At 42.0% G+C, this 13,995-nt stretch overlaps 1 protein-coding gene across 2 annotated transcripts in view; it reads right to left on the bottom strand.

The window, feature by feature from the left end:
- The window catches only part of VSX2 (visual system homeobox 2), a 45,211-nt gene that overhangs the window by 2,296 nt on the left and 28,920 nt on the right, over positions 1-13,995 (bottom strand). For both annotated transcript variants that reach the window (XM_073610580.1, XM_073610579.1), the window contains exons 2-4: positions 7,826-7,907; positions 6,515-6,638; positions 402-582 (exon numbers count right to left, since the gene is read on the bottom strand). In XM_073610580.1, the coding sequence (XP_073466681.1) occupies positions 402-582; positions 6,515-6,638; positions 7,826-7,907 (387 nt within the window). The remainder of the gene's footprint in view (positions 1-401; positions 583-6,514; positions 6,639-7,825; positions 7,908-13,995) is intronic.

Genomic DNA, 13,995 nt, shown 5'->3' with positions numbered 1-13,995 from the left:
TAAAAATTTCCTGGCCATGCGTGCACTTTAATTTTGCCTGTCACATCGGCCATCGCTGAGTTACTTGCATTAGCAGTTATGTTGGGGCGAACGTATTGCATCTTCTTTGATAGATAAATGGGGCAGAATCCCGTATATCAGACCATTGTAGACTAACCTCATGCAGCATTTTGCAACACTGGTTGGATGGATTCAGTGTAGCAGCCGGTGGTAAAGGAGGCAAAATACATTCCTGTCACTGGTATGAATTACATGAACTAAAATTTTCTAAGGCTTATGTGCTACATAACTGGTACTGAGCACCCAAGACATAAAGGAGACACTCCCTTCTGGCTGGGGATGGGGGCGAGGGGGGTAGTGGGTTTGGTTCAGGATCTAATTATATTGTGTTCATTCCTTACCCAACAGCCAGGGGGCACAAGACTCCATAATGCCGTCTTTGGCGGATTTCAAGATGGACTCTGGAAGTGGGATGGAGTGTCGCACCATGGCGCCATACAGACCATATTCCGCCATCACGCTGCTTCGACCCCAGCACTTCTCCCGCTTCCGCCATTTAGCGCGTCTGTTCTGGAACCAAACCTAAGGGTGAAATAAGGCCATTTTTAATGCTTTATAATACACACACAAAAGCAAACTCTAGATATAAGATCAAAGCAGAGAAGAAGGTGCTTCTAAGTGCAGTAAAAAAACGCTTTAATGACAAGAAAGGGTTAAAAACACGTCAGTCACTTCCGGTTGCCTGGATTCCATGCTGGTCCTGACAGCACGGCCTTACACCCTGGATTAGAGAGACAGTATTTACCACCGTTGGTCTGCTGGAACTTCTACCTGCAGCTGTCTTTACTCCCAGGAGGCATCACGCTGGACGTTATGGATTCATTGATGTGCCTGGTTTTTCACTTACATCTTGTAAGTTTTTTTAACACTTCCTTGTTATTAAAGGGTTTCATTACTGCACTTAGAAAAGCCTTCTTTGCTTTTCCTGCAAAGTGTGCTTCCCTCTTCTGAAGTGCTGCTGTGGTGCATTAATCACCTCTCAAGAGCCAGTCATGTACTGTTTGTTAAAGTTTCCTTGTTATCCAGAGTGCCCTATTCTCCACACTCCTCAATATAAAATCAGACTGACTTAGTGTATGTCAGGTTAGTTAAAATGCTCCCAAAAGTCTGTACATTTATCACCAGTACTGTCTATTTATACAGATGCCCAATGGATCCAGGTTCTCCTGCAGTATCATGTCATTTGCAAAAACATTATTTTGGATTTCTTAGAGTTCCTAAGAATCAGAAGTGCCCCTAGTAGTACTGATATAAGCTGTTGTGATGCTTGCAAGCCTGTAAGAGCTTTTTCTGATCTAACTGGTAAAGGGAAAGACCATATCCAAGCAATCAGAGAAGAGTTCAACTCTGGTGAGGCAAAAGTTTAGAAATAACTTTAGGGTAAAACCTAACTAATAGTTTTAGGTCAACCTTATCTCCAATTACGAGTCTTCTTTGGAGGCGGTATCTTCAGAGGGGTCTTAAGAAATGATCAGCAACAGTGCTGAGGTCCCACTGAGTTCCAACAAGGGCTAATACTGCTAAAATGTGCACCTTGATAATGTTCTCCACAGTGCTTTGTAAGAAATTCAGTACAGTCTTGAGCCTTTTTTGGACAGGGTTAAATTTGACTGCTTTGTTCAGGAGAGACTATTTACCTTCCCTAGACAGCCTAATTTCTATCTTGACCAAACAGTACAACTGGTGGAGGATTTCTGGGCCATAGGAATTATCTCAACACCTTCAGGGGAGAAGTCCGGACTGAAGAGCTTCTGGTGTTCAATATGGAAGCCGTTATTGACAGTCCACCTTGTTGCGATGACAAGTGCCTCTTTGCAGGAGAAAGTCCTTCATCAGCAGAAATTTTGAGGCCAATCTGTAGAACAGGTGGCACCAACGCATGCTCGGCCAATACAGGAAGATGGCAATGACTGAAGAATGGTGGAAACGCATAGACGGATTTAAAACTCAATGGGATCGTAGAGACAAGTGGCAAGAAAATAAGTATAGCAGTTTGGTGTTCGAGCAAGTGGTCATATGATTGATGTTTCGAGTCACATACTTTCTAAAGATCTCTCTCAAGGCGAGACTAATGATGAACCAATCAATAATTGTGGCCTATTCTATGGTGGTCCTGCAAGAGAATTGTAGAGTTCAGGAACATAAACTGCCAAAAGATTCTGAAGATGTCTCTCTGACCAGGATGAAAGAAAACCCCTGAGGAAGAGACACTGTCTGTGTGTTCTGTCTTCCTTAATTAAGAATTGGGCTGTAGTCATGTTGTCCAGTCATATGTTGACCTGCACCACCTCCACGAAATGCTGTAAATCTCAGGATATCCCAAAAAACCCAAAGCTGATCAGGAACAATAGGAAGGCAACCATATTGAGCAAGCTATTCCCACATCTACCCTCTTTAGATTACGGGGTACAAAAACATTTGGAACATCTTTTATTTATGGCAGGTTAATTTGGTTTGCTGCTCCTTCAATTAATCTTTAATCTTTGGAATAGGAGTTAATATAGGTAGGGACCTCTTGCAATCAGGATATTATTTATTGTTTTTCTTAACTTGAGAAGCTTCTTCTTTTCATATAGCCTCAGGCTATTCAGTTTTAATGCAATGTGTAATAGAACCCTTAGTGCTCCTGACTATGTTGAACATGATTCTAGACTAAGTTAGATGGACAAAGTAGGATCTTTTATAAGTTTGGAATAAACCCTTAGGCAGCCTTTGAGGAGAATCCTGGAAATGGAGCTGGATTTCCTGGATCGTCTGAAGCATTGCGTATAATGTCTAGAAAAGGGATGGCTAGATTCAGAGGTAAGAACAACAGAGGTCCTCCTCCCTAAATATCCTGATGAGGCTTCTACTCCTTAAGGCCCTGCATAATAAACAGTGCTGATATACTGATATATGGTACCTCAATAACAAACCTTGCACTGAGCAGGTACCCAAACAATGAACAGATTTATTTCCTGAAGCTGAACTTTTGCAGGGGAAAAGCTAGAACCTAGTTGAGTGAAAGTGAGCTGGCCAGAGCAGCACAGATAAGGGAACACAAAGAGCAAGACTTCCATAATCTTGCTAGTAGGCTTTCCTGTGTCAAAAAGTGGAGGCAGACCTATGGTATGCTGACATGATGGAGGACCAGAAAAAAAGAAAAAAAAAAGGTTGTGGTTGGTAAACTTGTCAGGAAGGAAACATGGAGGCTCCCGTTGCTGAACTGGCCTTTTAAAAATGCATCTGCGCTTTATGGATGCCCAAATCTACCTGTTCTGTGTGAGAAAATAGAACTACATAGCCTATTGTTCTTTGGTTATAAGTATTTAAAACCAGTGAGAACTAAACTGTATGCGTGGCAGTAGTAAAATAGTAATAATTTCACACATACTGTATATATTATATATATACAGTGTGTGTGTGTGTGTATGTATAATATATATTAAAAGCAAGGTATCCATGGCCTAAACCCAGGTGTCACTGCACCCACTTACTCTTGGAGGGTCACTTTTTCTGGTGGTATTATTTTGATTTTTAGCCGATGCTGATAACTGATTGAAAAGTCACTTAATCTCAAGTTGAATCAATGCTGCGGAATTATCTGGGGAAATTAAATGCTCTGAGCTGCGGAGCCGCATTGACCCATCCTAATTAATATCTGCAGCCAGCAAAATACTTCCTCCCATTGAACTAATTACTGGGGGGAAGGGGAGGGGCTGGGCCCTCGGAGGACGCCGCTCGTCATCAGGTCATTAGCACATTAACGAGATGTGCCGATATTTCCTTCACTGACAATAAGAGCTCCAATTGGCTCTGCAGGAAATGAAAATGATGCCAGTTATTACACTGAACTACAATCTCTCCATGTGATGAGCCATTGATAATATAAACGTTTTCTATAATGACCCGCTGTCATTCCACTTGACCAGCTCCTAAGTATATTGATTTTCCATTGTGCAGCTAATCATGCTGTAAACCATTTTCCGATCACTAGTACAAAACTTAAAGCCCTTCCAATGATTCTAGCTTTAACTACACTACCTTTTAACCTATATCAATCAGCTAAATGATTATTGAAATTTTATATAGAAAGACTCCTATACCTCCCTAGTATTACATATCCATTTCATTATATATTTTGTACAGTGCTTCCTGTACACCATATCCCTTCATTGTCCATCTTATGCCTTCCTCTACTGTATTTACCTGGTATTATGTATTCTGCATAGTGTCTCCTATACCTCTCCTGTATCCCACATCCCCTCCATCCTATATTGTACTTCCCATGTAGAGATGGGACCGCAAACCGCCCCCACCCCCCCCCCTCCCCGCGCCAAAACTCTCGAACATCGCAAAAGTTCGGACCCAAACCGCAAACCCCATTGAAGTCTATGGGACCCAAACTTAAAAAAAAATCAAAAGTCCCCATTTTGAAGGCTTATATGTAAGTTACTGGCCATAAAAATGGTATGGGGGCTATGTACTGCCATGGTACGGACATGTACCAATGCAAAAAAAAAAAAAAACTTTTATAAAATATTGTTTTTAAAGGAGTAAGGATTTTAATGATGCTTGAAATAATAAAAATGAAAAATTCCTTTAAATATAGTGCCTGGGGGGGGGGGGGGTCCCCTTCATCTGCCTGTAAAGTGGCGCATCTGTACCGTGTATAGAACCTGCTGCAGCAAAACTGACATTTATAAAGAAAAAAAAATTACATTTAAATTGTTGTTTTTGTCTTTCTATATCTACCCTGATAAATATATATATTTTATGTAAAATTCTCTCTATATCCCCCCACATATCCTATATATAATTAATAAATATATATTATCTCATATATTCTGTAGCGTCCTTCCTATACCTCCTGTGTACCCTGTATCATCTCCATTATCTATTATGTACAAAATATATAATGGAAGTGATATAGGGTTATAGGGGAGATATGGAACAAAATGGACTGTACAGAATATATTTCAGAGGAGCTATTTATAAAGAGATTTGTATATACATCTACTGTTTTATCTGTATATCAGATTGTACAGTTAACAAATGTACAGAATACCTTAGATCAACTCAATCGTAAGAAAGCCCAATAGAGATTGTGTTGTGGAAACTGTATTTAGAATGAAAGAAAATGAGAATGTGTTGTACAGTAAGACACCCATGTGAAAAGCCTCAGATACAAGCTGCTCTGCTCCCTGTCCTGGAACTAGTATGACAAAACTTTAGACAGTTTTAGCTTCAGAACTACAGCACTGGTGTTTTTTAACTGCTTGCCGACCACCTGCCGCAGTAAGTACTGCGGCAGAATGGCACAGCTGGGCGAAACGGCGTCACCTTACATCGCTTCACCTTTTGGCCACTAGGTGCGAGCGCGCGCCGCTGGAGGTGTGCGCCTGCAGCGTGTGCCCAGCGGGCGCGATGACCGCCGGGCACCCGCGAACGCTCGTGACAGAGCAAGAACCAGGCTTTGTGTGTGTGTGTAAACACACAAATCCCGGTTCTTTCAGGGGAGTAGAGACAGATGTGTGTTGTATGTGTGATGTATGTTCCTCTCTCTCTCTCTCTCTCTCTCTCTCTCTCTCTCTCTCTCTCTCTCTCTCTCTCTCTCTCTCTCTCTCTCTCTCTCTCTCTCTCTCTCTCTCTCTCTCTCTCTCTCTCTCTCTCTCTCTCTCTCTCTCTCTCTCTCTCTCTCTCTCTCTCTCTCTCTCTCTCTCTCTCTCTCTCTCTCTCTCTCTCTCTCTCTCTCTCTCTCTCTCTCTCTCTCTCTCTCTCTCTCCCCCCCTGGACAGTCCTATCTCCCCTACAGTTAGAACACACCTAGGGAACACAGTTAACCCCTTGATCGCCCCCTAGTGTTAACCCCTTCCCTGACAGTGAAATTTATACAGTAATCAGTGCATTTTTATAGCACTAATCACTGTATAATTGTCAATGGTCCCAAAAATGTGTTCGCCACAATATCGTCGTCCCGATAAAAAATCCCAGATCGCCGCCATTTCTTGTAAAATAAAAATAATAACAATGCCATAAATCTATCCCCTATTTTGGAGACGCTATTGCACAAAGCAGTCAATATACGCTTATTGCGATTTTTATTACCAAAACTACATATCAGCCTAAACTGCGGAAAAAATGTAGCTTTTTAAAAAAAAATTGGGGATATTTATTATAGCAAAAAGTACAAAATGTGTTTTGTTTTTTTTTTTCAAAATTTTCGCTCTTTTTTTTTGTTAAAAAATTAAAACTGCAGAGATGATTAAATACCACCAAATGAAAGCTTTATTTGTGGGGAAAAAAAGGACGCAATTGTCGTCAGTTAAAGCGACGCAGTGCCGTATTGCAAAAAATGGCCTGGTCATTGAGCAGCCAAATCTTCCGGGGCTGAAGTGGTTAACGCTGTCACAAGGGGACTTGGAGATGTGTGATTTCGTGGAGAGAACTGGTGGTCCTCTGCTGAGGCTGTTACCTGTATCCGATCCTCTGGGAGTTCTGTCTTCATTGCTAGCATCTCCCTGGCATACACATCAGGATAATGGGCCTCGTTGAAGGCTTTCTCCAGTTCCTCCAGCTGGTATGAGGTGAAGATTGTCCTGAGAAGATGTCACATATTGTTAGGATGACTCTAAACTAGTATATCCACTTCTCGTACCCCCTTACCTACTAATATCTGACAAGTCTTCCAGGGGATGCAGCCTGGTAGACATGCCAGACCCCAAATGTATGGCCAACCCAACCAAAGGAAACTAGTTCTAGCACTCTTTTGAGGCTCCATGGAAAAAATAGAGACCTTTTAGTTTTTTAGTTCCACACTATAGATTTTCTAGTTCCTTTATGAGTTTTTTACTATGCTTTCATGAAGCAGAACCCACACTTTATAGACAAATACAGAGCAAAGCCTTCCCATCCCAGCAAGGGGAGAGAAGAAATGGCATCAGCAGGCAAACAGATGCTGACATCTGTGCAAGTGAACTAAAATGTTGCTACCATTTTGCTTTATTGTGGCTTGGACTAGAGTGAAAATGGATGAAACATGGGGTTGGGTGGGTGTCCCAGAGATCCTTTTCCAACTCCCAACATGCACTGTAACCCAGTCTGTGCCTAGTATAGAACCATTAAAGTGGTTGTTAAGCCATTCTAACCTGTATAGACCATCAGCACTGCCTCCTATTGTAGTATCCCCTGTGTGTGTGATTTATAAAAATAAATGCTGTAAATACCTCCTTTCACTGCTGAGATTGTGATCACATGACTGGCCAGCTTTCTCCTTTCCTCCTCTGAGAGATACAGTGGGAGGGGCTAAGATTCCTCTGCTGATGTCAGTCTGGAGGGGAGGAGGAGAGAGCTGGCTGGTCATGTGATCGCCATCTCAGCTCTTAAATGAGGTATTTACAGCATTTATATTTTTTAAAATCCTTTACAGAGGGGGACACTGCAATAGGAGGCAGTGCTGATGGTGTATACAGTTTACAGAGGGGTGGGGAGAAGCTGGCAGGATCAGACAGGTTACAAGGGGGCCAAATGACACAGGACCATCACTGTGTGTCATATAATATGCTTTCAAGGAGCAGGATCCATTTTTTTTTCTTTTTTTGGGTTAACAAACACTTTAATGATGAATTTGTATGATACTGTAATAAACATTCACTATTATTGCTAGACAGAGGCCCACAATGTGAGGAGTAATTAAATATTCACCCTCTTCCTAGACTGACGGTAGATGAACGAAAGGATGGATGGATGAATGGATGGACAGTCAGATGGATGGAACGCAGGATACCTGTGCCTCCTCTTCTTCCGTTTCTTGTTTTGGTTGAGGGATTTGTTCAATTTTCTATCAGTGGAAGAGATCCCCTCAGAGTCTGTAGAGAAACATAAAATGTCCATTAGACATTCCATGTGAGATGCAGCATATACATAATGTGGAGATCATGATAAGAAATTAAAGTAAGTTGCGTTTTCCCTCATTGTGAGGTCACAGTGAGGCCAGTCACCATTTCTGTCATATTGCCGAAAGTAACATCAACACAAACAGACCACAGAAAGCGTTTGCATACCAAAACACCTGAAGATCATCCAGATTATGTAAATATATAGTCCCATCCAACCAACACTGGAAAGATGAAAGTGACAACCTTATTTGCGGCCAGTGGGAAGAAGTGTCTATTACTCTCTATTCAGACTTTTTTGATGAGATGTATAAAGCATTTCTGCAAATGACATACACTACCACAAATAGATTGAAAAACTACCCGAACAATGCAATATAGATGGCCGAGCCCAACTCCCTGGAACACATACAGGAGTGAGTGGATGGATGAAGGGAAGGCGTAAGGTTTGATAGGTGGAATGGAAAGATAGATCAACAGGGTAAATTAGAGAGGTAAAGATGGATGGGTGAGAACATGGATAGACCGGCAGAGGGATCGATATTGTCGGAGAGAAAAACGGGGGATAGATGGACGAGCAGAAAAAGGGAAAGTTGAATGGATGGACAGAGAAAGAGAGGGTTTGGTAGAAGGATAGGTCAAGGGATGGATGGTTGGACAGAAGGATAAGTTGGGTGGATTGATGGACGGGCAGAGGAAGAAAGAGTTGGATGGAGAAAGAGGATGGATAGATAGGTGGACAAGTTGGATGATTGAATGGAGGGAGATGAGTGAATAGACGAGGGGGAGTAGAGCAAGGGAAGGTTGGATAGATGGACATAATGACTGAATAGGTTGAAAGATGGATAAGTGGAAGGATGGACAGACAAACGGCTACAGAAAGGAGGGCTCGGGTAAATGGATGGTTCGAGGGTAAGAATGGAAGGGAGGGTTGGTTTGAGTAAATGTGAACCATCCATGGAGATGAGAAATGGGAAGATGCTTAATTTCCAGCTGTTCTTCATACTTTTTAATTCCTTGTTAGAATAAAGAAACGATCATTATGGCTGCTTATTACAGATCATCCGGTGACTTCTATCTTCACCTATAAACTCCAGGGGTGGCTTCACTGTACCAGAGGAGCCGAGGAGACTGCTCTCTTGATAATAGTGGCATTGGAATGGTGGAGTGGAATGCTGCCAGAGATATAAAAAGCTTAAGGCTGATTAAATCTGTGGGAATCCATATGGCAAAGAAAAAAGGATTTGGAAGTAATGGAGAGCATCCCTTATAAGATGATGGGGACCCTTATATATTTTCATCTGCTCATGGATACATTTTTTTTATTATTATATTATTGGCTGGGAGATATATATGGAATCTGAAACAATTTCCCGGTGTATAGTGAGGCTGTACTTTCAGTCTCTCCCCTATTTGAATTTCATTCTCTCCCTTGTGGTCTCCTTCTCATCTTTCTACTCATCCTCTCCTCTTCTATTTACCCTCTCTTACTCATATCTACATTGTCTCCTCCTCTCCCCTTTTTATTCTCCTTATACTTTCTTGTTATCTCTTTTCAATTTCCTCATTTCTTCATAATCTCCTCTTCTATTCTTCACCCTCTGTCTACTGTCTTCTCCTTGTTTCTTCACCCTCTTTTCTTCTCAGCCTCCTCCCTTATCTCATTCTCATTTCCTCAGCCTCTTCCCTCATCTCATTCTTTTTGTTCTCATCTCCTCTCCCTCTCATTCTCAGCTTTTTACCCTCTCCTTCTCATCCTGTATTCAGTCTTCTGCTAATTTCATCACCCTTTCCTCATATCTCCCCCTCATCTCCTCACCCTCTCCCCTTCATTTCTTTACCCTCTTCTAATATCCTCACCCTCTCATAATCATCTGCTCAATCTCATCTCCCTCTTCTCATCTATCTCTTTACCCTCTCCTCCTCAGCCTTTTAACCTTTCCTCCTCATTTCATCATGCTCTCACCATAATCTGCTCATCTAATCATGTTTTCCTCATCTCTTCACCACAGCTCCTGACTCTTTCCTCCTCATCTCCTCACCCGCTCCTCCTCTTTTCCTTACCCTCCCCTCATCTCCTTACCCTCTCCTCATTATCTCTTACTTTGCCCTTTTCATCTCTTCACCCTTTTCTGCTAATCTTCTCACCCTATCCTCATAAGCTTTCGCTCATCTCATAGTCATCTACTCACCTTTTTCTCCTCATCTCTGTACATTCTCCTTTTCACCCTCTCCCCATAATCTTTTGCTCATTTCCTCATCATATTTTTTCCTGTCTCTTTACCACCTTCCTATGACTTCAACCTCTCATCATCTCCTCACACTTGTCGCTATGTAAATTCTATAGAACTGCCCTAAAGCTTGTGTTTGGGACAGAATGGCCTGATGCTTTTAGCTTCCAACAAGGTAAGTATGGATTTGCCAGGGAAAAATTACTGTTCAAGGTTAGGCTAAGGTTAGTGTTGAGATCAACAGTTAGGCATGAAATGTTAAGGGAGGGATTAGGATTTAGGATTCTTCTTATTTTTGTGTCCATATTCCACTTGGTGTCTACAAATTTTTGGTCCGTATCTGTGAATTTTGTGCCTGTTCTCCGTATGGATCCCAGTGATTTTTGTGCCCATATTCCCCTTTTGTGACTAGCATTTTTTTGGTACTATATCTAAAGTAGAAATACATTATAATAATAGCACTGTACAGTAGGTGACATCAGTACCACATGTTGAGAACATTTCACTTGTGGTCTATCAACAGGATGTTTTGGCAATGAACAAGCAAACCATACATTGTAATACATGTATGCCATACATATGCTGTTAACTGCGTATTGTATGTATGAACATTTTGGAAAACTTGTTTTGAGCTCCTGTTACTAATAACACTTACATGGTCGGTGGCGAGTGAAGAGTGGTCTTCACTGACCATTAGGAGACCTGTGTCTGTAGCACTGTAGGGCTTTTCTGGGAATGTTGGTACAGTATGAGTAGTTTGTTCTGATGAAGAAATAACCCTCAGCTGGCTCTCTTTGTAGAATCGGGTGGTGGAAATTTTTTTTGGATCACCTACGGGCACAGTGATCTGGAAAATGCCAAACCCAATGGACTGTAACAGGAACAACGTTCCCTTGAACACAGATGCGGAAAGCATAGAGACAAGTGGCTGATATTTTCAATATGGGTGGAATCTCCTTAGCTCCACTCAAAAGGCCTCATACAAAGTAAGATTTTTTTTACACAGTCAGCAGTGGCCAACAAAAAAACTTTTTATGTTATATTGAATGATGTTTAAGAAACGGGGAACCACTGCACAAGTGCACTAAACCCCAAAGTTAGCCTCTGTAATACAGCACATTACGATGCATGGGGTCACAACAGAGGTACAGAGTTCTTCTCTTCCCTCAGTAACACCTGTCAGGTCCCAAGATCTTCTCAGTACTCGCCTAATTGTAAGCTCATTATCCCCATCCCTCCCAGTCAGATACAGGTGGTCCCCTAGTTACAAACATCCGACTTACAAAAACCACTCCTACTTACAAACGGAGGGAGACAACAGGAAGTGAGAGAAAATCTACATCTAGGAAGGGAAATTCACTCCTGTAAGAGTTATTATGGGAAAAAGGTACCTCCAATGATGCTGTATCACCAAGGCTTGTTTCCACAACAACCCAAAATTTTCAAAATCCAATAGTCATTGGGACAGAAAGTGAGGTGAAATCTTGTCAACAGGGGCACAGACTGCGAAACAAACATTACAGGGGTGTTAACCTTTCCCCATGCTATTCAAAAAGCTTAAAAATTTTTTTTTTTTTGGCTGGAGCTACACTTAAAAAAAAAATTACCTGTTCCGACTTACAAACAGATTCAACTTAAGAACAAACCTACAGACCCTATCTTGTTTGTAACCCAGGGACCGCTTGTACACAGTTCTTCTCTTCCCTCGATAATACCAGTCAGGTACCAAGAGCTTCTCAGTATTCACTTAAAGTGGGTGTAAACCCTCTCCTATACCCAGTGAAGTGAACAGCCTCAGATGATACACAGAGATTAAAGAAATCTCCCTCCAAACGTTTTACATGTATATCTGCTGTCTTCACCTTTATATACTGGTTAGAAAGTGCACGTCCTGTTAGAATTTTCTCTTCCTGATTCATCTGTAGGAGTGGATTATTGCTAGACACCGTGAGGCAGCTGATTGGAGGAAAGCCACACTTCCTCCTCCCCACACATGCAGAGGTTGCCTTTGAATAGTTTAGCTGTGTGTTAATCTATTTATAGCTACCTCCCCCGACACACACTTCAGGCTTCTGTCTTGGGGAACTTGTCAAAAGTTATCAGGCTGATAACAGAAGAAAGGAGCAGGACAAAGCTATGGGACTTAGTGCTTTCAAGAGAGATAAAAAAAACACTGCAGATATATGTGCCCAGCTCAAATTTCATGAATTGGGTCTACATTTACTTTAACATTCAGATATTGATCACACTGGGACCACCAGTCAGTAGCAAAAGGTGTTCATTCTATAGCTGTCTGCTTCTTCTTCAGACCTGTGATCATATCATCCAGCAGACTGATGTCTTTGAGCATTGATTTCCCTTTCAGCTATACAATGTCACATGACCAAATGGCAAGAATGTCAAAGGAAACTGGTGCTGGGAGATATAAATTTGTCTCTATTGTGAAGGAGGTCACTTGGTATTTGCCCCCCCCCTCAGGATAAAGTTCTTAGGCAGATTGCCTACTGAGTGAATTGTAGATAGGCTTGTATGGGAATTTGTTAATACTGCTTGGCATTCTCTGCTTACGTTCGCTGGCTTTTTTTGGGATTTAGCCTCTTGTCCTGTGATATATAAAATGCAGAGATTCAGGCTCCAAGAGAGTGCAGGTTGGTAAGCTAAGAACAGGAACCTTACAGGACTTGCTGAGACTTGTAGTACATCTACAGATCACCGGCCTCTTGGAATACACCAAAGCCGTGGTCTTTTCCAGTCAAGTCATACCAGTTATGGACTTCACCCACAAGGACTTTAGCTGTGCAGGTGCGCTGGGGCAACCACTGTTAGTCAGTTAGGGAAACTGCCATGCTTTGCCATGTCATGCTTGCCATGCCTAATATTAAGTAAAAGTTGTTTAACCACTTGCCTACAGGGCACTTTCACCCCCTTCCTGTCCAGGCCAACTTTGAATGACAGTGGCGCAGTCATGCTACATTGTAACCATGTGAAATTGTTATCATTTTCTTCACACAAATAGAGCTTTCTTTTGGAGGCATTTAATCACTGCTGGGTTTTTTATTTTTTCCTAAAAAAAAAAAGACCGAAATTGAAAAAAAAAAAAAAAATTCTTAGTTTCAGTCAGTAAAATTTCTAAATAAGTAATTTTTCTCCTTTACTGATGAGCGCTGATGGGGCGGCACTGATAAGAAAGCACTAATATGCCGCACTTATGGGCAATGATATGTGGCACTGATGGGCAATGATAGGCAGCATTGATGGGCGGCACTGAGAGCCAGCACTGACTGGCATCACTAATGGGCACTGAGGAGATGCTGCTGATCGGTTCTCCTCGCCACACACTCTGTCAGTGTGAGGCGATGAGAGCTGATTACCGGCATCTCCGTGTTTACATGTGACCGGCTGTGATTGGACACAGCCAATCACATGGTTAAAGAGCCGCGGCTCTTTACAGAGATCAGGGTCTTGGCGCGGCTGCGCTCCCGAGCGGCTGTTCTGGGACAACGTCATATGACATCGTCCCAGAATGAGAGCTGCACCACTCCTCCATCATTTAGTGGTAGGCGGGCGGCAAGCGGTTAAAGTAAAACTATGGGCAAAACTTTTTTTAAAAATTTTGGATAGAGCAAGGGCAGATTAAAACACCTGTCAGAATTCTTTTTGCCATATGTTTCCCATTTCAGAGATTTCCCTTCCTGTCCCATAGCCTAACAGGAAGTTAGAGGAAATCCCTGGAAATGAATGGAATTCCTTGGGGACCCCCAGGCCACCAGAACTAGTGTCCCCATTGGAAGATTTCCGCTCTACTACTTTTCTAGGGACAACAAAATATT

This window comes from Aquarana catesbeiana, linkage group LG13, assembly GCF_042186555.1.
Source record: "Aquarana catesbeiana isolate 2022-GZ linkage group LG13, ASM4218655v1, whole genome shotgun sequence".
Classification (NCBI taxonomy): Eukaryota; Metazoa; Chordata; class Amphibia; order Anura; family Ranidae; genus Aquarana; species Aquarana catesbeiana.
Note: the sequence above shows the minus strand (reverse complement) of the source record. Positions and strands in the feature narration are given on the sequence as shown.